Raw genomic sequence first — 24,322 nt, forward strand, 5'->3', positions numbered from 1 at the left:
TAGATCACAACATGCCTGGAATACTGAAGAGACTCACGAGTCCATTACGGCCTCCTCAACAGTCTGCAAAGACTGACATAACACTTCAGCATTTGATATGCCAATCTCTGCCTTTTCGACAGACTTTTGATGTGAGGCCTGGTCCACATCGCAACTACTCTGGCCAAGAACTGCCCACTTAGACAGGAAGAAACCCTCTAACCAATGTCAAAGGCTCTTTTTGTGATGTTAGGGGTTTTTAAGATAATTCTGATAAATATGAACATATAGGTGTCTATTTTATGTGCTATTAAGTGCCTCAAACTAAATTCAGATTTTCATATCTACCTATTTATCCATCCATCCATTCATCCATCCTGCTGGGTCATCTGTGGTCAAAGCATTCATAAGGCAACATTTCTAGCTACACAAGCTTGATTCATGTGTTGAAATATGTCCACATTATATTGTCAGAATTGCTGCAAATGCTCTATGGTCTTCTACAGTCAGTTTTCTCCATCAGACCAACTACTGCCATGACAGAGCATCAGTTTAAAGAGAATCTAGCCATGCGAGTTAGTTAAGGTAGTTAAACTGCTGACATCTTTATAGCAGCTACCCGAAACACGTCAGATGAATCTGAAGCTATGCTCTTAAAAATTGAAGGTTCCAAAAGGGGGGTTTTGCAGTGATGCCATAAAATAACAATTTTTGGTTCCCCAAAGAACCTTTCAGTGAACAGCCCTTAAAACAACCTTTTTTTTTTCTTAGTGTGAAGAACATTTAAAAAAATCTAAAGAACCCTTTTCCACTATAAAGACCCTTTTGTGGAATGGAAAGGTTCTATGGATGTTAAAGGTTCTTCATGGAACCATCAATGCCAATAAAGAACCTTTATCAGGAATGTTATCAGCTAAAGACAAAAAAGAAGGAAAATCTGACACCATACTATTGCACTGTATTAAAAAAAAAAAAAAAAAAAAAAAAAAAAAAAAAAAGTACTTAATTATAATTTATTATTATTATTATTATTGATAATTCATATCATTATTATTATTTTATTTTACAGAACAACAGTATAATTTCAATACTAAAATTTATGGCTGTCCTAATTTCTTTGCTTTCACCATTGAGCATTTATTTTTGTGGAAAACTATATGGAGACCTTCATGCTTCTCTTTGTTGAAAGCAGATTTATAAATGATTCTAATCGCTAATTTAGGAAGTCGGTTGGCACATGTTGTGTTCCCATATGCAAATTCTAAGCGACTCAAACACACAGCACAGCAGCATTTACTGTGAGTCGAAACTGAAAATGAACACAGTGCTATGCTTTACTCTGAAAAATGCAGGGCATCAGACTATATATTTATATAATAAAATCACAACTGTTGCAATTTGATGACCGCACTAAGCCATAATCACATTCTCACAACCATGCATCATCAAAATTTATAAAAAAGTTACCAGGCAACTGGAAAGTAACAGTGTCAATGGCCATTTTTTTTTACTCACATTTGACGATGTGAACCCTGGCTAACAAGCTAAGGATGTCCTGCAGATGGCGCTGCGAATTCGAAGTGCTGTCAAGAGCAATCTGTGCATGAAATAAATGTATTAGTAAATGTAGCATTTTGGAGTTTATTTAGGCCCTATCACGATTTCAATCATCATACAGTAACCAACTCCCCACCTCCCAACCATTTTTTCCTCAGACTTACGCAATTCACATGGGTCACTTTTATGGCCGGAAAATACAAAAATATGTATAAATACAGAAAAATCACATCCCTGCTTTATTTTTAAGAGTGTAGCCAAATAGTAAAGCATTCACGCACACACCATCTACTACACACTACATGCAGTTTTGCACTTGCCTAGTAAAAACTAGGATGGATAGCATGAAGAGCACAAAGATAATGCATTTATCCACCTTGTGTGTATCCAAGTACACATGAACAAACACACACGTGTTGAGCGCATGTGCATGTTCTGCTTAGCTGGTCTCCAGCAGCAACCAATTTACAGGCGACATATCTGCACCACTGCACACATTAATAAAACACACCGCACATTAAACATCACAGGTAATGTTCGTTGGCTAAAATGAGTCATTTCAATGTATAGCTAGAGGACAGTTACACAATGCATCTCTTATTCTTCCTGCCTGATCTCACCGACTCTGCCTTTTTCTGGGAAATATGAGTGGTGTGGGTAATGGAAGCTGCACCCCACTGTGTGAAACTCCACAGAGAGCCTCTCCATGACATTCACTGACAGACAGAGAGATAGCGGCTGGTTAATGCACTGCAGAAGAGTTACATATGATTCCGTACACTCTCCTGAGCAGCGAAGTCTTTGTTAAACATCGACAGGAACCCTATTCAAAAAGCATCATTTATCAGGTGGTATATGCTGGTATTATTTGTGTGTGTGTTTGTGTAAAGCTCTGGGGTGAGATGTTTTACTACTCAGCGTTGAGTCAGATACAGTTCCCCGAACACCAGCGACTTCCTCAAAATACTGCAGGTCTATCAGAGCTGAATACTAAATAGAGTAAAAGCTCTCAGCAAAGCCAGAGAAGGAATGCGTTCAGGGTCAGCGGGGCAGCTCAGGATCTGACTCCAAAGGACGCTGTGATTCATTCCCAGACATGAACTGAAACGTTTATTGTTAACATTAAGAAACATCGTCAGATTATATAATGCTTTTAAACATATCATATACATGCTAATCGTTGTCAATGGCATGACACTTTGGTTCATAAATTAACATTTAGATCTGTTAATACAGAAATGCATAATACATTTTGTGCATCACTCTTCCGAATCTTTACCTGTGTTGTGATCTCGCAGTCTAAACTGAATGTGATGAGATCAAGAGATCATGTACAGCTAATAGTCTTTCCACATCGTTCTATTGATTTGTCCTCATGAGCTGCACACAAACATAACCAGTGTAGTTCGATTCACAAGCAAATGACTCTTAAGAGACAATTCTTTTTAGTGAATCAAAAACATACAGCACAATTGGCATAGTCCAATTCACAAACAAATGACTCTTATGAACAGATCTATTTAATGAATTATTCGACTTACAAATCCATCCATCCATCCATCCATCCATCCATCATCCGCATTCTAAGTTAAAGTCATTTAACTTTCATTAATGAATGTTCATATTTTAAACATGATCTATTGACTGTTTGCAAAAGAAAGTGATCCATTCATCCATCATATCATTAATTTATGTACACAGCAACAGTCAGAAATGTCTCAATGCTACAGAGCTTCAATGAGGTCGTGCAGCCGACCTTAATGGTTGATGAATGTGGCTTTAAAGGACTAACTAGCAGGGCAGATCTGATCTCTCAGCTCTCAGAGCAGTAAAGCCAACATTTAAAGAGTCTTCTCCACCTCAGGGTAACGCTTTACAGACAGGCTAAAGAGATGCAACTAATGGAACGAGGCCGAACACACTAACTCCAGATGAAATGACAGCAACGCATCATTAAAATGCTCCAGCGTCAGGGAGCCACAATTATTAGAAGCACAATCCTCTAATAGCAGCCATTCAGATGGACGGGCTCATCTTATGGCATTAGAGAAACGATTAACGGACAAAGGATTTGATTCTATACACTGGCTTTAATGCAGCAGGGATCACACATACACACACAAACACTATAGTAGAGTCTGACTATATCCTCTATACAATCACAAACACAACGTTATACTGTGCATATCTGAAGTCCAGCATTCACATACAAATAGGGACTGCAATAAGCGTCCCGGGTTGGTGACATCAATAACCCTAAAATTTACATAAACCCCGCCCCCAAGAACACGCAACAAAGGGGGTGAGGCCATGTTGGGCTGCTTTAGAGAAGAGGAAGATTTGTTGTAGTAGAGTGTTGTTGACATGTCGTCATTTTACACATCTAAAAGTTGTAACTTCTTCCTGAGTCTCTCCATCAGTGTCGACTCCCATTTGAACAATGTAAGGCTGAACACCGTTACTGACAATCCTCATTTTGGCTGTGTGAGATTCTCCAGCTTTGTTGTTGTTGAGCAACTGAAGCATGAGCTGTTAAAGCTCCGCCCTCTTCTAGAAAGGGGGCCGGGAGCAGCAGCTCATTTCCATTTAAAGGGACACACACAAAAACGGCGTGTCTTTGCTCAAACCCAAATGGGGCAAATCTGACAAGCTATAATAAATGATCTGTGGGGTATTTTGAGCTGAAACTTCACAGACACATTCTGGGGACACCAGAGACTTATATTACATCTTGTGAAAGGGACATTATAGGTCCCCTTTAATGACATTTACTCATTTTCATTATATGCACCACCATATCAACGGTAGATAATACAATTACAGCACCATAGAAATAATTAACAATATTTAATAGTTTAATTTATCACGCATGTGTTTACAAAAATATTTTAATAAATTAAAAATGCCACATGAAGACTTTTCTGAGAGAACATTTCTGAGTATTCAACTGCTATTAAAACATGTCAGTAATACAATATGTATGAGTCACGAGAGAAGAAATTGATGGTTGGGTTGACATGATGGCTTCCCTGATTGATAAAAACATACCCTTTCAAAACTCCCATTTCTGATGAAAAGCCCTGAAAATGCAGATAAATATTTTAGTTATAGCCTTCTCATATTACATATTACAAGTGCAGTATGAACTCTTTTTCCGTGTTGTATCTGAACAGGCCACATTCTGAGAAAGCACACTAATATCCTGCAGGGGAAATCAACAGGAGAAAACCCACCAGACAAACCAAATAAATAAATAAAAGAAATGCAGCAGCTAAAGCCGGATTAGGGTGAGCTCTCCTCTCGGCCTCCACATGCTCTCTAGAAGTGCCACACTTTCATTTGTTCCTGCAGTGTTTTAGGACACCCTGTGCTCAAACAACACCACACTCCCGTCAGGAGATAAAGAAAGAATTAAACCAGGAGAGGGATTTCCTCTATTATTAAAACTTGCAGATGTAGGAGCATGAATATGAAATATGACCTGAGGTTCCTGTAGAATGCTATTAGTCTTACATAATTAACGCATTTGATTTTATTTGTTATCAAACCCGAAAGCACATTCGCTACATGCACAATAATAGATGGCTATCAAAAATATGCTTGTGGAAAACAGCCAGATCACATGAAACGCCTCAATCATTAAGAGTGCAGAAATGGTTCACAAGCTGCATGAGCTGCAGGTAAACAAAGCAGCATATGAAGGTTCTGCATGTCATCTCAGCCCAGAAACTCAAGAGAAACAAAAGCAACAGCTTCCCAAATGGCATCATTTACCTACTGTTCACACTCAATATTATATTGTTTTTTTTTTTCTGCAAAACACATTGTTATGCAGAATGTCCAAGCTTTTTTCCATAATTTTCTGTAAGAAGGAAAAAAAAAAAAAAAATAGCATAAAAATAGTCCATAAGACCTACATTTAAGTAATTCAATGAAAATACTGGCATTTAAACAAGTAGTCAATGGCATCTTTTAAACAAAGTTTATAATAATAATAATAATAATAATAATAAAAAATAATAATTAGAAGTAAAATACAAAATAAATAAATAAATAAAACAGAACCATCAGGTTCAATTAATTAATTAAATGCAATAATAATAATAATAATAATAATATATAAAAAAATTTCTTAAAACAGCTGTGTGTGAAGTTATTCAATATAAATATTCCTTTCGAATAAAAAATGGTCAATGGCATCAATTTTAAATATAAAAGTAATAATATTTAAAACAAAATAAAAAAACAAAAATAAAATAAAATAAAATAATATAAAAAATATTCTGTCTATTATCTCCTGTTGTACAGAAGGAAAGAAAGGTCTGGAACAAGAAAATTAGTTGTGTGGGATTACAAATTTAAGAATCTGATTAAGATCTGCTGATCCTATGTCATGATGACATAACATCACATGAAAACCTGAGGTGGAGTACATTATATTTAGCATTTAAGGTTAAGATGATGTGTCAGATGAATGATTCTGTTCAGCAAAGTTTCCAGCAAGAAGTTTCTAACCAGTTCCTGTTCTCTTTATTGTAAGTCAAATGAGCCAGATTACTGCGACTCTCACCTTTTGTCTTTAATGGCTCTTGGAGCCCCTGTCCCATTCTTTGAATAGTTATACTGATTGGATTAGGACTTGCGACACTCTAGAGTCTGGGACGGGTTCCTATACCTGGATATTTCATTTGCATGCTTTGTTTAAGGTTGTCAGCGAGGTGATTTGTTTCCATTTCTAAGCACTCCCCCCTAAAATCTACATAAACTACAATGTACACTGCCTTAGTAGATCTGATGACTGCAGCGACCAACAGCACGTGTTCTCAATAAAGAATACTGCTGAAGATAAGTCTCCTGGTCTTTGCTTCTTAGTTTCCTATAGTAGGAAGAGAAAATGAATAATAAAGGATGAAGAGAGAAAGATTCTAGGGTCTCAGTTTCCAGGTCAGTTCACATATATTTTTTGAAAATAAGCCGACCAGTGACAGAGGGGACAGAATGTCCATCCATCCATCCATCCGAATCTATTTTTTCCTCAGAAGACTGTGTGTTTGAAATACTGTAGTTAGTGTTTGCATGAGAAAGCAGCAGTGTGAGGCAGAGGAACATGTCATCAAGAAAAATGAATACTTTGCTGTAATTCTTGAGCAAAACGTGGACGCAGAACCAGTGGTTTGGGTGACGTCGATGGCAGCTGCAGCGTAGGACTGTCTTACAACAAAAGCCTGCAGAGACACGGCTGTGACTGAACAGATGTTGGTCTTTAATCGAAGACACATAAACGGCAGCGATACTTGTGCTTGGATACATGGCTGCGGGTCTGCATGCTTCAGATGACACATGATGGTCTAGCGCCGGCGCGCCGACAGTGATTACATTTCACTCAGAGCAGCACAACCTGCTGTGACTTCATAATTAAATATGCACTCAAAAGGAGGTTAAATTGTTCACCGTAGCTGATGCCGTCCTTAATTCAGCTCAGATTAGTGCTGCTCTGCCTCCGTTTGCATCATATATGACAAACAGGAAAAATAAAATACAATGAGACTTTCAGAAGAATTAGTGTTTACCTGTGCAAAACTCACAGCCATGAAGCGAGAGCGAAAGGGAAAGGTTGTTAACTTGCTAGATGCCAAAGTTTATGTAATGTTCAGGTATGTAAATCAGGGAAAAACTCATGTGAATGAATTTTGAATTTTATTTGCCGCATCCAACAGAAAGTTGAATTGAAATTAAAATTGGAATGACAGAAAGACAAATTCACATGTAATGCATCCTGGAAAACGAAGTCTTCTTCCATGCAGAGCCACAAAAAATAACTTATTGAATATGATAAAAATATATAACTAATTACACATTAATCAAAACTTTGGCATTTGGGCTTTAACGTATAGCCAACGATCTATGTTTTCGAATTTCCTACGGTGGTTTTGTCTCGATCGGACTAACCTTTTCGAAGATATTCGCGAACGTTGTTTTAAAGCTAAATCGCAACGTTGCACAAACCATAAGGCGAAACCTAGCATGTTGGGTATCGCTGGACTCAGCAAAGATTTCAGGAATCCCATGAAAATAAGTCAACCACATCGAAAGTTATGAGCATATGACTGTTTGATTTCACCACTAGGTGGCACTGTCTCAAAACTTCTCAGGCTCCTACAGGGTATCGTGCTGATGACCCATACTGAGTTTCCTAATGATACGCTAATGCGTTCAAAAATACAGCTTTTTGCTAAAAAATACAAAATGGTTGATGCCCAAAATGGCTGATATGGTAAAATTGGATATTATTCAACTTGGCATGCTGCCCTGAATCTAACAACCTGAATCCAAACGGAAGTTCTGAAGTTATAAGAAAAAATAGCCATTTTTGCTAACTCTGGATCAGTAGGTGGTGCTGTGCCGAAACGCAGCATGTAGCCTCAGGTCATGCTTGTGATTAGATGTACCAAGTTTGGTCAGAATATGCTTAAGTTCTGTGGAGACATAGGGTGTGTCTCAATCAGCTCCCTAGTTTAGTGGCCAGGGCACTGATCAGGGAGTCAGCCATTTTAAGGGCGGTCTCAATCGCGAATCCTTCCAGGGCACTGAAACGTTCACTCCCTAAAAAATCCCACAATGCACCGTGAAAACCAGGGAGCATCGGAGCTCACCATGCTCCCTTAACGGAAGTTCTGAAGCACGAAACTTAAATCACGTGAGTCGACTCACTACACATAACGACGCGCAATAGATGATTTTAAAAATACAAACTATTATTTCATTATATTTCAGCACAAACACACATCACTAGACAGGTGATGAACATAATTTAGCTAACATTTATAATTTATTTACAGTTGAAATGTTGCACGTATATGTAACAAGCAAAGAATTTATCATAATGTACTTTAAATAACATTACAAGTAATGTCAGAAAGATTACGGCTCTGCGTTTGTTCATAAATACCAGTAATGTTGTACAATGAGGACGTTGTCACGTTGCCGGAAATAGAGTCATAAGTGTCCCAATGTGTAGTAAACCAGCGTCCTTTACTGTCCTTACCAGTGACCGAATTCGTGTACACGATATACTGATTCACGAGCTCGGGAGCAAGGGAGCTGATTGAGACACACCCATAGCCTCGCGTCCAATTTGGCACGCTCTTTTTCGAATTTGTTTGTGCGTTATTTGAGAATGGTTGGGTTTATCAAAAAGCTTTTGATAACTTCTGCCAGCATAGTCTGAAGATGATCTGATTTGATTTTCATGAAAATAGAGAGGCCGCCTTGGACAGGGGTTCCCAACCACATTCCTGGAGGCCCGCCAACACTGCATGTTTTCCATGTCTCCTTAATCAAACACACCTGATTCAGATCATCACCTCATTAGTAGAGACTCCAAGACCTGAAATGGGTGTGTCAGACAAAGGAGACACGCAAAATGTGCAGTGTTGGGGGGCCTCCAGGAACGTGGTTGGGAACCACTGGTCTAGGAGGAGTTTTTTTGGCTGGAAAATTTGGCAGGAAAAGTTTCATGATGGAAAATGATCTCATAGGGTCATATTGAACCAAGGAATCAGAGGAAAAAAGAATTTTGTTTCTAAGCCTTATGGTTCAAAGTTTATTAGCATAAGCATGAGTGAAACTTTGGACAAGTGGTGGCGCTAGAGAGTTTGATCTAGAGACACCAGATTTGCTGTAATTAATGTTGGGGCTGTCATCTATCAGTGTGCCAAATTTCAGAACTTTCCCGAAAGCAGGTCTATGGTCTGCCATAGACTCTCAGAGTGGAAGAAGAAGAAGAATAAGAACGCCAACAGATACAATAGGTGCCATCGCAACTTGTGCTTGGCCCCTAATAATAATAACAAACAGCAAGGGTTGCGGCTTGGTTTAAAGAATCACCAGTAGCAAGAGTTATTATTGCCATTGTAAACAGCACTAATGAAACCAGTATGCAAATATACCCACTTTATTACGTTTACCATCTTCCACCTTTCATTTCAAGGTCTTCAAAGATAAAGATGATTTTCAAGAGCTCAGGTTGACAAAGACCAGGAAGCCCCTTAAAATACCCTTTCTAAGGCAGAAAACCACTCGGCTGTTGCTATGATACCACAATATCAAACACGAGGCAACTGTGAGAATAATAATTTGATGAATTAATTCTTTAGAGTCTTATGTAAATAAAGTCGCGACTTGTTGTTTACATAATCCCAGGGCTGTTAATGCTTCTTTGGGGGACTTGAGCTGTCGGCAATACCCTTTCTGATTAATTGAGTTGGAAATGCACTTGGGATGGGCTTTCCCTGACAACCGGGTTACACTAGCAATACATCACGTTCAGAAGTGAGCGGGAAAGAGGAGGAGGAGGAGGAGATGCCTACAATGTTTAGTCGACTGCAGATTGGATTAAGTATTAATACAATCCCATGATTCCTAGCACCTGCATTGATCTTGTTTGTGTGTTGAACAGCCAAGCATGAGTTTGGGTGCTGTATTGAAGGTTTGTGATGATGTCTCCAGCTCACATCGATCTCGAACAGGTGTTGAAGACGGGTAGTCGGCGAGGGCCTGTTACCACCGGTTTCTCTCTCCTTCCTCAATGCCCTTAACAAATGATTTAGAGTAATAGACATAATCCAATAGTGCAGAGAGCATTAGAGACGTTCAACATGACACTCCTGCAGAAATGCAGCTAAGTAACTCTGAGATCAACGTGAAGAGGTATCCCAGACTCTATTAGATTAGATATTATTGGATCCCGAGAACATATGCCGTTCTTGTATGGACTTCTATTTCCTGCCGTCTACCCTTGTCTGCAAGAAAATCAGTAAAAGATCAATTTTAGTAGTCATTCGAAGGGTTAGTGATTTGAAGAAACATGTACCACACCACTTATGCTACAGAGTCAAATGGTTTCTTAAATCATGCAACTTAAGAAGAGGTCTGTTGTTATTTTAAGAAATCAGACATGGAACGGAGTTGGAAAAAGGCATGCCATGTCACAAGTCATGCTTTTTTAAAAATTAATGTTTCCTAAGGTACACTTATGTTAGTATGTCAATTTAAAAATAAAAGGCCATTTACTACCCTGGTTTTAGCCCTTTGATTTGAACGCTCTGTTGGAAGTGGCGTGTCTGCTGTGAGACTTTGACGTAAACACCCACTGCTCAAGCGTATAGCGTTAGTTCTGGCAGGTCACATTAGTCGAGCTCGCATCAGCTGACACTCAGCTGATTCACACTGACCTATAGGAATACGACGCCTATCACCACATTCGTATATATATATATATATGGTCCATTCAGTTTTATCAGCTGCTTTTATTGCATTGCTCAGGAGCTAATTACCCTCCTCCATCCCCAGCTCCTCCTTTGTCCAGTCAGGACTTGACCTTCTGATATTTCTTTTGATCAAACTCATTTCTTCAATTATGTTGTTACATTAATCATTGTCATTAAGAAATACTTGGTTCTGTTCTGTTTACCCTAAGGGGGGTTATCGCAGCTCTCCCTGCTCTTATCCATGCTAGGCTGCATGGATGGGCAGGGAGTTTTTGCCCAAAACAGAACCATACCGCCAATACAAACTGTATACTAACTGCCAGTCATCTTTGATGATAGTGATCCTGACAGAACTGTAATTGGCTAAGATCTTTGCATATGAAATAAGTATTACACTTGGAACTCTCTCGAAAACTCTGTTTTTACTACTACTGCGGCGGCTGAGATTAACAAATCATGAAAAGAGTTGATTATAGCATTATATTCAGCATGTAGCCAGTGACAGACATGAATGCAGTGATCTCGTCATTGCAACTCGATTTCTGCGCTCTCACGAATGCTTTTATCATAGCTAACAGTGCAAACACTCTGTAAATAAGAGATTCATTGTGCAGTGTATACAGCATCATTGATTATAATGGGAGTTTTTGGCAAGAGTCCAGAACTCAGTCAATGATAAACAGTGATGCAACGCTGAATTTATTTATTTATTTATTTATTTATTTATTTATTTATTTATTCTAATATGCTGATTTGCTGCTAAAGAAACATTTCTTCTTATCATCATCAGTGCTGAAAACAGTTGTGCTGCTCAATGATATTGTGGAAACAGTGATTTCCACATTTTTTTTTAGGATTCTTGGATGAACAAAGTTCAAAAGAACAGCATTTATTTGAAATCTTTTGCAACATTATAAATGATTTACTGGCCACATTTGATCAATGTAATGCATCCCTGATGAATAAAAGTATTAATTTCTTTCTTTCTTTCTTTTTTTTTTTTTTTTTAATTTCTTAATGACCCCAAACTTTTGAACGGTAGTGCACATTGGAGAAAAGAACCGAATACCATAGAAACTTGAGGGAAAATGTAGGTAAGATTAAAGGACTACTTGTTAAATAGTTAAATAGGGAACTGGAAGACAAGAGGTTGCTCTACAAAATGAGACCAAAGATATCCTAGGCCACACTAAAGGTTTAAAGCTGCTTCTTCAAATGGTTCCTATCTGTTGTTGTGAATCTTTCATATTTGAAAGACAAGGTTACTGGAGTGGAAATCAGATTTGGTTCAAGAGTCCTGGGTTACTGTGTTCAGATATCACCCAGCTTGAGTAATGTTACCCGTCACTGCAAACTTCACAACAATCAAACTGTAACCTTGATGAAAGAGAGTCATTCTCCTGTTTGTATCTCTCATTGCATAACTATCCTTCCCTTCCTGTGGAAGAAGAAAACAAATCTAACAAGTCAAACAAAACCAGCCAGAAAAAATATGGATGTGCAAAAGTACATCTTGTCATAATGGTCTAGTCAGTGAGTTGTGTGAAAAGCTAGTTGGTTTTAAGAAAGGCTGATATAATTAGGCTGATTCATGTCCAACACACACCATTATGACACATTCTTGTGTTCAATAACAGCTCAATGAAATGAACAGAACTGGTCTCAAGATGAGTTTTTAAAATTATTTTTACTCTTATATGTGCCCCATAGACCTGCCCTTTAACACTCAAAACCATCAGTCTCCACACAAAAAAAAGAGACCTACAGATTATATACCATCCATCCATCCGAAAAATACAGCTATTTTATTTTCTTATTAGTTTAATCACAAAAATGTGGTATACTAGTGGTTTATCTATCAATAAGAAAATATTCAGACACAACGATCAAAACAACTGATCTCAAAAAGCAGAGCATCAAACACACTCCTATACTTCCACATATCATGGCACTAAAAAAAGGCAGTTTGACACACAGGCCTCGGAGGGATGCTGGAAGTGTTTGTCAGGGTGATGATGCTGAATCACAGGGCAGACAGTGTCTCTCTTTCTATTAGTTAGCTGAGGTATGGTGAACTCCAGGGAGGCAGACAGATGACGCAGTTTCACTCCTATCATTCTCCCTGTGTGTGGTCGCTCCAGGAACACACGAGATTAAGAGATGCAATTAACTGTCAAAGACAAACAAGTCACGGGCTAAGACAACACTCATGAGATTGCCCCATAAATTTCACCGCAAACAAGCCGAGCAGGTTAGCGAGGCAGAGGACGCTAATATGGTATATGAAGCGTTCATAGAGTCGGTGGATGAAGGATGTTGCAGCTGTGCCCTTTTGTGGTTACATGACTGATTGTTTTCACATTTGTGTCAGATCATTTACGCACAGATCTAATCTACTAACACAATTACATGCAAGATACAGTTGCTAAAAGCAAGTGCACCATTTTTTTCAACTAATAATATCTCAACCGTTTGTGTTTGCAGGAACCATGGTGAGCAAGGACGCTGGTAAATGCATGCTCACCAACTCTGAGTCGGACTCAGAGGCAACCGCGGCCTCCATGGCCCTGGAGGTCAAAGGATCGTCAGACGAAAGCCGACATGTGCGCAAGCGCAACAAGGCCCTTCAGGTGCGCTTCAAGGACATCTGCGAGGCACAGAACGAACAGGCCGCTGCGGCCCGAGGAGGGAAGCCGCCCTACAAAGTGGCTTACCGCAAGTACATGACCGTCCCAGCTCGCCGATCAATCCCCAATGTCACCAAAAGCACTGGAGTGCAAACGTCACCGGATCTTAGGAAGCGTTACCAGACTTTTCCATTTGATCGAAAGAAAGGACACACAGTCAAGCATGCCGCTGCGGTGGAGAGCTGTAAGGACCAGGACGATGGGTTTGTAATTGACGTGAAGAGGGCGAAAGCTACTGAGGCGGGCAGGGAGTGCACGCCCTCTCATAATCTGAGGAAAACAAGAGCATTAATGCACACCAGCAAGTGCGTCGCAACCATAGAGCAACATCCGCAAGCCAGGGACTGTCTGGAGAGAACGGACGGACCGTGCTCGGACGCTTTGGTTCTTCCCTGTCCGACAGATAGGACCATAGCGGGAGCGGACCACTCGGACTATCAGATCTGTAGCGTCAAAAGTAAACACAGTAAGGGCTTCCGGAGAGACTCCGAAACTCTTGATCGCTCAGGCAAGCTGCAGTTGCTGAACTCTGGGGAGAGCGGTGGGAATATTGTCCAGGATTCCTCCTCCAAAGTGACGGGACCCATCGCGTGGAACTCCCTCACGCAGGTGGAGTGCTTGGAGAGTCCAACTGAGCGCAGCAAACGCAAGAAGGCACTGCAGCTCAACGGCCTGCAGTCACAGACGCTGCCGCGGGCCAGTTGCACTACGCAGGTCCAGTGCCACGTGGGTACGCTGTCTGCTCGACCGCTGAGGGCCATGGAAGAGGCGGCGGCGGTGACTTCGGTCTCCTCGACTGCCGTTCCCATGCCGGCTCCTCCGTCCAGGGGCGGCACGGGAACGGGAACTCTACAGACGGATAATGAGGCGTGCAAGCAGATAGTGCCTGTCAATCAGGATGGGGATGTTAAAGCGCAGCTCCAGGCCATGGAAAACATGATCAGCTCCAGCCAGGAAACCATCAAAGTGCTGCTGGGTGTCATTCAAGAGCTGGAAAAAGGAGAAGCTCATAGAGAAGGGTAAGACGCTGTACATTAACCAGCATGCAAATAGTAACTGTAAAATTGCACCAAGCAGAAATGCATTTCCATACACGTTTCCTCAAACATGTTGACTGCAATGTGTTAAAAGCACCAACTTTATGTATCTCATTCATAAACCAACTCGTTTATGAATGAGATGCAAGACACAAACACACACAAGAAAAAACATTTCATCAATTGCATTGTTTGGTTCTCAAACTGACTGCTATAGTAGGTTTAATTAGGATGGATAAGTTCATCTGTGGTTGGTTAGCAGGTCTTTAAGGGCAGCAAATTAAATTTTGTGCCAACAAAATTGCACCAAGCAGAACTGCATTTCCACACTGGTTTCCCCAAACATCCACAACTCATGCCAACTACAGTGTGTTGAAAGCGCTAACAAGCTGCAATTCACATTGTTCAGAAAGTTGACCAAAGGATGGATAAATTTGCTTGTCTCTATGCATTTATGCATGGAATACAAGAAGCTATTTCAACACAGAAGTCCCAAGTATTGTTTGGTTCTCAAACTGACTGCTATAGTAGGTCTAATTAGGATGGATAAGTGCATCTTTGGTTGGTTAGAAAGACTTTAAGGGCAGCACTCTTTTTCATATTGACTTTTATCACCTTGGACTCAACCTGGGAAATTTGCTGGAGGCCTTCTAAATACTATATAGTATTAACGATGCCAAAAGCCTTCTACTTTCAAGAGCACCTATTTAATCTAACAACTGAACCTGCTCCAAATCGGGGCAGAGACATTAAGCAATGACTAATCTTTTTAAGAGAGAAGAGAAAGTTGATAAAATGTAGAAGTATCTCACAAAGTAGAGAATATTTCACAGTATATTTGGGTGGAAAAAGGGGAAATTTTGTAGATACTACCTAGTAAGCAGGATTATTTACATGCATAACAGCTGAATATTTACAGTCAGAGCCAATCAATGACAAACCAGCTCATTCCCACAGCAGGATATCATGCAAATCACCCTAAATTATCACTTAAATATTCCAGCTAGGCATAACATACTGATTATTTTAGCATTTACACACAGAACTGTAGAACATTAAGTGAGCCCCTTATGAGGTGAGTTTGCTTGCAGTTTAGAGAAACATTATGATACTAAATCTAATGTTTCAGACTGGTTAGGTTAAGTGAGCAAAATTTGAGTTTGCACAGGAAGCATACTCAATCTCCCACATATTCACACACATATTTCCCTAAAGATGCTTCAGGATGCAAGCACTGGAACCCTGCCAGGATAGTGATTAAAAACGGCATTAATTACCTGCAAGACTACATGTCTGCTTTATATACTTGAAGCACAATTAAGGTCACAGCAAGAGGGTTTCATAAACAACTGATCCAGAGGACGACAACATCATCATCATGAGGATGATTAGAGAGTCGCTCAATCACAAACTCAAAAACAGCATATTTTGCATTATATAAATGCATTATCCGATGCATTAATAATTTTTGCGATAATTTATAAAGCCTCAGTGTAGAAGCACTTATATAAATGTCTAATGGTATGCTTCACAAAAACAAATTAAGCTCAGCCTAGGTTTTAGAGAGGAAATCATCTAACATAACTTTTCTTATGGATTACAGTTTTGCAGATATTACACTTAAAGTAATATTTTAATGTATTCACAAGGCAGAGTTTTCAATTCCCCAGCTCAGGTGTGAGAAAGTGCATTTTCCTGCATCTAATGCAGAAACAGTTAATGCTCGTGTGGATACGCAACATTAGTCTCATTCCACACACTCAGAAATGTCATTCACATGACAAAAGACAGTGTGACTGGAGGGCGTAGGTGCATGTATTCATAATTACATCTGTTACATTACCGCTGGCGTGATGTAGTACTATCTTTTCAATGTGTTCAAAAGCATGCTGCAGACAAACACATATGCAAAGAGGTGTTTGACTCAAAAAGATGCTACAGGATCAAAGTGAATGCTAGCGGTAGTGTAGCTTAACTGTATGAATCAGTAAAAGCGTGGTATACATTACTTAACGATCAAAACAAACATTTGTGAAATGTGGAGAAAAAAAAAAAAAAAAAAAAAAACTTACTATAAAACATGCAATAAATTAAACAATGTTTTCACGCCATGTCATAATAACCGTAATTTCGAGATGACAACACGTGACGTTCTTTCTCGGACTGGGAATTATGTATTTTTATGGCAACACTACCAACGTCTAAATTAATCTGCAGTGGTCACATGGCTCAAGTAAGAGTGAATTACGGTAGTTACAAAATGGCGTGAGTGCGTTTTGGGGATTGACAACAGCATTTACTTAAAGCAACAGAGTATCGTCTCAAGTACTGTCTGTATGAACGTGCAACGGAAGTCAAGTCCGTATTCTCTCACCAGTAATCATATCGACAGTGACTGAAGTAGTATCAAAGAAAGTCTTATCACCTCAGTGTCTACCTGGGTAGAGAGCGGAGCACATAAAAGTTGTGCATAGAACACCAAACTGACGGGAACCGCTCCGGAGGAGAACAGTGACTAGATTCAAAACCTTCCGATGACACTGAAAGTTACCAAAAGCAAAACCACACACGAAAACCCGCAACATGCGGTAGACACGCATTTGTGCAGTGCTAAGCGACTCTCTCACACTGTATGATGTGACAGATAACTAGTTGTCCAGTTCAGCTCACACAGCGTGGGTTTTTTCCGATAATGCGGTTGTGAGTACTGAAAATTTACGGATGTGGGTTTGGTTATAGAATGGGGTGTCACTTCCGTAAATAACCAAACTTTGAGTGAACATAACCGTATTAAGTGAGTTACCGAGTGAGTGATTGGGTGAGTGACCGAGTGAGTGAGTGGCCGATCGAGAGGGGGACCAAGTGAGTGAGTGACCGACCGAGTGAGTGGCCGAGTGAGTGAGTGAGTGAGAGACAGAGTGAGTGACCGAGTGAGTGACCGAGTGAGTGACCGAGTGAGTGACCGAGTGAGTGAGTGAGTGAGTGAGTGAGTGACAGAGTGAGTGAGTGACTATGTGAGTGGCTGACCGAGTAAGTGGCTGAGTAAGTGAGTGACCAAGTGAGTGAGTGACCGACTGAGTGAGTTAGTGGCTAAATGAGTGACCAAGTGAGTGAGTGAGTGTCCGAGTAAGTGAGTGTCCGAGTGAGTGAGTGAGTGAGTGAATGCATATTTATCTGCCCACTGATAGCCATACGTAAAATATCTATGTGTTGCAGCAACATTTTTAGCTGGTTGACATGTCTATATACCATCATAACCAGCCCTTGCTGAAATGTGAGGTGCGTATGAATAATTGTTATTTTCTGAGCTAAAAAAAATGGCTAAAAATGGCTCATCCATACTGGAAATTAGTTAGACATTATAACAAATTTGTCACCTAAAGCTTTGAAAATAATTATTTCTGACAGTAACTGTTTCTCTGTGCATCTATTTAAATGGTAATCAATGCAATCTGCACAAATATGGAGCCCAATAATAGAGAGTGTTTTGTGGGAGAATTCAACTTGTGTCCCAAAGGTCTTCTCTCTCTCTGTACACAACATAATTGACTTCCTTTTTACATTCCAACACATTGCCTCGCTCCGGAGGGTTCGGTCTGATCACCACTGGCAGCCAGTGCCTTGTGACAAACATTATTCTGCCTTCCTCCTGCCCTCTTCTCCAACCTCGGGCTCTCAGCAACAGCTCTATACATCACTGTCCCCATTAGGCACAGAAACTAGCCTCAGATAAACCCCACGCATCAGGAAACAGCACTTCACATGCTCTCATTAGGGGCAAAATGGCCGTCGGTGTCCCGATCTTTTTCACGATGAGCCCCGCAGTTTGACCTTTTAAGGAGGCAGGTGCAGAGCTCAGGGGTGGCGGGCGCTGACATGCAGACAGATCGCAGTTAATGGCCGAGTGGGCCGCTCTCTGACAGCGGGAGAGGAGCTACTGCTTAAAATCAGGCAGTCTCAGACCAAAACTGAGTCAGACTCTCTCTGAGTCACAGAGGACCAGGGTGTTTCACTGCACAGTCCATCTGAGGTCACAATTCATTTTCTGAACTATCAAACAACATCAACTGAGTCTGATTGAAAAAAAGGGGATCGGGATACCAATTCAAACTCTGAACAAAGTACTGTTCACCATTGACATGAAAGTAATCCGGTCTAATCTCTGGTAAAACAAGTTACATATAAATCACAATACTGATTTTCATTTCTTTACTGATAGTGTCAAGTGCCTGATAACCGATATGCAGAAGCAGTTTTTATTTTTGTTCCATTTTTGCTTTTTTTTTTTTTACAATAACAATTCTTTTATCACTAACCTCTGAAGGTGAACAGCCTGCTGTATGAGACCAGTACTGTGCTAAATAGTAACAAAGTCAAATTATTTATGTAAGGAACATTAAAAAAAAAAAAAAAAATGCAAGTTAAAAAAAAAAAAAAATGAGATCAAACTAAAGTGTAAAAAAACTATAGGTGTGAGGAAATAAATACTGGAAAAATATGGAAATGGGTTGGTCATGCTTTCTAAACAAAACAAATATTATATTAATATTCAAATCAGCAAACTGAATTCTTTCAACATTATACATTATATTAAACATATAAAAAAAATAAATAAAAAAAAAAGAATTCATTAATATATAACTCAATGGATTAACCAAAATAATGCATTACCAAAGTCTTTAAAATTAAATTAAAATAAATTAAATAAATATATAATACGTGGTAAATGCATGAATTAACTACTTTCAATCATAACATACATTTTAAGAATATTTAATTAAAATAAAGCATACTGAGTAAAAAAAACTTTAGACAAAAACAAACAAACAAAGAATATTCTGGGTTAAACAACAAAAGCATGAGTTAAAAGGATAGTTCACCTAAAAAATTATAATTGTGTCATTACTTAGTCACCCTCAAGTTTAACTATCCCTTTAAAGAGCGGTTTAACTTACCACAGTATAAACTCTGACTCAAACCTGAGCACAAAAGCAAAAACACAAACATTTAGCTCTTACGATTAAAGTCGTCAATGTTTTATGTCCAACACATAACTCAGCAAACTGAGTTATGAATTTAAAATATTTTCTGTGCTAATTGACAGGATGCCAGAGATGCTGTCAATACAGCTTAGCTTGTATTCAAGCCGAATATTCCAGTAATGAGAGAGACAGACAGAGAACAGGTGAAGAAACAGATCGACAGGATGAGAGAGACAGACAGATATGACAACATGCCTCATCAGAGCTATTGATCACTCCGTCGGCTTCCTGTCAGTCTGACATTGGCCCTCCATCGCAGAGCAAGTCAGAGGGGTCGATGGGTCGCCTTCTTCCCGCCAGAAAAGCAATTGTTACGGCGACAGGCTGTAATTACTAATGGCAGCCAACAATGGAAGTGCAGCTTCTCAAATTTTCTGACCCCACATCTCTACACAGATTGAGCCGGACAGACGAAATGTAACTGCCACCGGCAGTGAGAACATGTTGACGAAAGGATATTTATATGCTATTTGTTTTATCATTAGAAATATTCAGCTCAGCAACTGTAGCATATCCTGCTGGAGGGAGTAACAGGGCAACTCAAAGCTAACACAAATACATACAAGAGACTAAGAATCAGATGTAAACACTGACTACTGTTCACTGAGAGGAAAGCAAACAACACTCAATTCAGTTACCAGGCAAAAGATCACCAATATACCTCTAAAACAGCAAGCATTACACATACAGCTTCAAAGATTTGTATTTACAATTAAATACAGTGAATAAGATATTTATTCTCCAGTCATAAGAACAACCATTTAACCATTTAATGAACTTCGCTACAGAAAACTTGATGACGTCTTGATTTTGCGGAATCATGGGAGGTGTGGTCTTCATGTCTACAATCATGGAAAAGAATCCAACGGACTCGGGCAGAAATCATATTCATGGATGAGCTAATGTATGAAAGATTTATTATCATTACTGTAGTATGAAGCAGGGTGTTGGAGCGGAACGAGGCCGCTGGAGCGATTGCTAATGAGAGACGAGCACGACACACGGCTCGAGAGCAGCGGAGCTTTTATTACGCCGCAGACGAGCGCTTCCGCTTCTTCCGGTCAAGCGTATGTGGAGTAACGCAGCGCTGTTTATCATATTAGATACATTTGTGTGTTGAAAGTTGTTATAATGCTGCTCTGTGCGTTCGCTCGGCGGCTGCTATGAGACACTTGTTGAACACAGCAGTAAGCTAGATTGATATTAGGCATGGTAAAACATGGTACTCGCGGTAAATCAAGAAAACAAGATTTAAACAATAAGACTTACTGTGTTGAGCTATATAACATGATTCGTTTTCTGTTGATGAATGTATCCAAACAGTTGCTCACCTGTCTAATAAAACACATAATATATTAAAGCGTCTTTGGTGTTTTCTTGGTTTCTACAAAATAAAACAGGAAACCAATGGTAACGCAGGTATGATGTCATTGATAGGCGACGCACGGACACGGTCCGTGTCCTGGTTAAAATTTCTCTGGATTTAAACATTCTTGGAAACATTTGGGATAATGTGAGTACACAAGTCAACAAAATATTTAACATTGTTCTAGTGGTTTTTAGATAATTTAATCCAAAAATCTTACATATTGTGCCTTTAAGAGACTGACATCACTGATCTTAATTATAACTAGTAGTGTAGAAAGTGAACGAGATGTTACTGCTCTGACTGATTAACTCAGTCATACGATAATTTAAGGAACTTTACAGTTAAATTTAGCAAGGAAGAATTAAATTGGTCAAAGGTGACAGTGAAGACTTTAATGTTACAAAAGATTTTAATTTCAAATAAATGCTGTTCTTTTGAAGAATCCTGCACAAAAAGTATTATGGTTTCCACAAAAATATGAAGCAGCTAGGGATGGGCGATATGGCTGAAAACTGTATCACGATATCAGTGTTTCATATCGGTCGATATCGATAATTATTGATAATTTTTTCTGACCCATTTAAAATAAGGACCAGGAGAAAAATATATTACATTTAAACATTTTTATTTTAAACTTAACCTTCCTCTGATCATAATCCCCTCAGTTATTAAGACAGAATTGTCAACAACCATGGAAAATTCAAATAATTAAAATGTTGTGCGGTGTTGCAGCTACAGATGTTGTTGGTTGAATACGGCTGTGCTCCAAAGGGTGAGCGCGGCTAAGGTGGTACATCAAGTTCGTGGTATTACCAGTCTTGCATAATTTGCAGACGACATTGGTCTGACTACGGTCAGACTTATAATATCCAAAAAACTGCCAAACTGGCGAGCTGACTTTTCCTCTTTTATTTACAATTTCCTCGCTCGCTGCAGCACTCATTTCCTGCTTATCAGTTGCCGGTTACTGAAGAGGAATCCAGCAGACCAGCACGAGACAACGATATGGCGCAACCAAACTTGATACTGTTACATGATTGGCTGTTAGCGTGTCACTCCCTACGTTGCTAGGTTACCAGAGAGCGAGTGCCTTTGTTAATATGCAACCAAACTTGCTTCGCAACCTCTGTTTTCTTCCGACGAAGAATAAAAAAAATATCGAACGTTTTATCGAACACATTTTTTATTGATATCGATCACGTGTCTATCGCGATACGTATCGTTATCGTTTTATCGCCCAGCCCTAGAAGCAGCACAACTGTTTTCAACACTGATAATAAGAAATGTTTCTTGAGCAGCAAATCAGCATATTAGAATGATTTCTGAAGGATCATGTGACACTGGAGACTTTTGAATGGTAGACTACATTTATCTTCATCCTTAGGTAATAAATTCAAGAAACTTTCAAGATGCTCAATAGCCAGATATGTTTTCTCATCCCATAACACTACAAACTCTCATGCACAACTTTGAGTAAAATCTGAATTATTTTAGCGTGGCGTTGAATATTGATCAGCGGCGATGCAGGAATCTCTGGTCAGTGAGCTTGAGCTGAACTCAGGCTCAGTCACAGGAAACTCTGCAATCCTCCAGTGAGTGACAGTAAAGTGACTATAATGAGATGCATTCTAGTATTATGTATAATTTATTCAGCATTTGAATAACAGTTTTGTTTTTCATGCTGTTAAGAGTGCCGACGTGAAGCTGATTGCTGATGTACAAAACAGCAATGAAGTAATTCAGGAACACAGCTCTCTGCTTCAACAAACATTACACACACATCTAGGCTGATTATAATTTGCTTTGGATCAAATATTTACATACAAAGTTCTACAGTTGAAAAAAAGACTCTAATAAAAGTGAAACTCAAAAACTAGAGAACAACATCTGAAAAGATCTGGCAAATGAAGAAACTTTGCTCTAGATCCGAGCGCAGTCTGTTTTAGGTGAGGATGATCGCATCAAGCAAATCTCCTGAAGCAAATGATATCATCCCCCTCTAGTCCAACCCAGAGGATTTTGGGAAGGAATCAAGCCAAGGGTAGAGTCTCTATAGTCATTCCTGCCTACTGAAAGCGCCCATGAACTCTACTGTCAGATCATATTTCATGTTCCTCTGCCGGCCAGAGGCTAGTGTGAACATACAAACTACATGTACGATGGACATATCTGCATTTTTCTCTTGTTGGGCAATGTCAAACCATGTTCCTGAGGACTCTGTACAGGGTTAAAGGTCAAAAGAAGAGACAGATTTTAAACTCATGCCTGAAATAAATGCTATTAATAGGCAGCAAAGTAGTGAGTATATTGTGAAGAGCTCAGTGTTACTGAATATCATCATATATCATATTTTATACCATATATTATATCTCATACCATATATCATATATCATATATCATATCATATCATATCATATCATATATGTCTCATGTACCATATCCCATATTATATTATATATCACATCTTATACCATACATTATATCTCATATCATATATCATATATCATATATATCTCAATAACTCATATCTCATCATATATCATACATCATTTCATATATCAAAAAAATAAATGAAGTGTTTTAGTTAAAACTAGTGTATTACTAGTGTAAACAGTGCATTTGGGTTAAAACTGTTGAAAAAAAATAGAAACATTTATTTAAGTTAAAGACAAATGTGCATATATATAATTCTTATATTCTAATAATGTATCACAAATATACTTTATGATTTAAAACAGAAGACAGCTGAATCACAAATATTTAAATAAAATGATTATATAGGTTTATAAAATGTCTAATATTCAGAAAGTGGAGTATCACATGACTATAGCTTACATCATTTATTGGAATTAAGTGTAAAATCCAGTCTCTTGTGAAGTTTAATGTCAGTCAGGATGCTACATTAAACGACAGCTGCCTATGTAGACAGTAAAACCACAGCAGCTCATTAGAGTCTGGAACAGAGCTTTATGGCAAATGTATCAGCACATTTTAGCTCCTGTGCTTTGACATTTCTGCAATGTTGCTGTACAAAAATTTCAAGGCCGTTTTGTTCTCTCATTTCTGATTACACTCACAAACACAGTCGGTGTCCTGCGTGTCCTCTGCAGAACGCCGGGTGTGAAGAATGCTAACATATCTTTCCCACTGCGTGTATTGACCATGAGCTGATAATGAGGAACGACAGAGCGAACGAGGCAGGCGGCGAACGGGTAGGCGGAGCGGCCAAACAGCCTGTGTAATGACCCGTCCTCTCTCTTTATCTCCTCACAGGCTCTCCTATCGGACCGGACAGGACACGGCCAACTGCGACACGTGTCGGAACAGCGCATGCATTATTTACAGGTTGGTTGCTGTATTTTGTTTAAAGCCAGAGCAAGTG

General features: G+C 39.2%; 2 protein-coding genes across 5 annotated transcripts in view; one reads left to right on the forward strand and one right to left on the reverse strand.

Annotated features, from left to right (window-relative positions):
- The window catches only part of dock1 (dedicator of cytokinesis 1), a 245,850-nt gene that overhangs the window by 101,799 nt on the left and 119,729 nt on the right, over positions 1 to 24,322 (reverse strand). The gene's annotated exons all lie outside the window — the stretch shown is intronic.
- Positions 1 to 24,322, forward strand: part of LOC127523261 (inhibitory synaptic factor 2A) — a 46,602-nt gene that overhangs the window by 2,863 nt on the left and 19,417 nt on the right. The window contains exons 2-3 of the mRNA XM_051913776.1: positions 13,290 to 14,511; positions 24,214 to 24,285. Of these exons, the coding sequence (XP_051769736.1) occupies positions 13,295 to 14,511; positions 24,214 to 24,285 (1,289 nt within the window). The 5' untranslated portion in view covers positions 13,290 to 13,294. The remainder of the gene's footprint in view (positions 1 to 13,289; positions 14,512 to 24,213; positions 24,286 to 24,322) is intronic.

This window comes from Ctenopharyngodon idella, chromosome 12 (genome assembly GCF_019924925.1).
Source record: "Ctenopharyngodon idella isolate HZGC_01 chromosome 12, HZGC01, whole genome shotgun sequence".
NCBI lineage: Eukaryota > Metazoa > Chordata > Actinopteri > Cypriniformes > Xenocyprididae > Ctenopharyngodon > Ctenopharyngodon idella.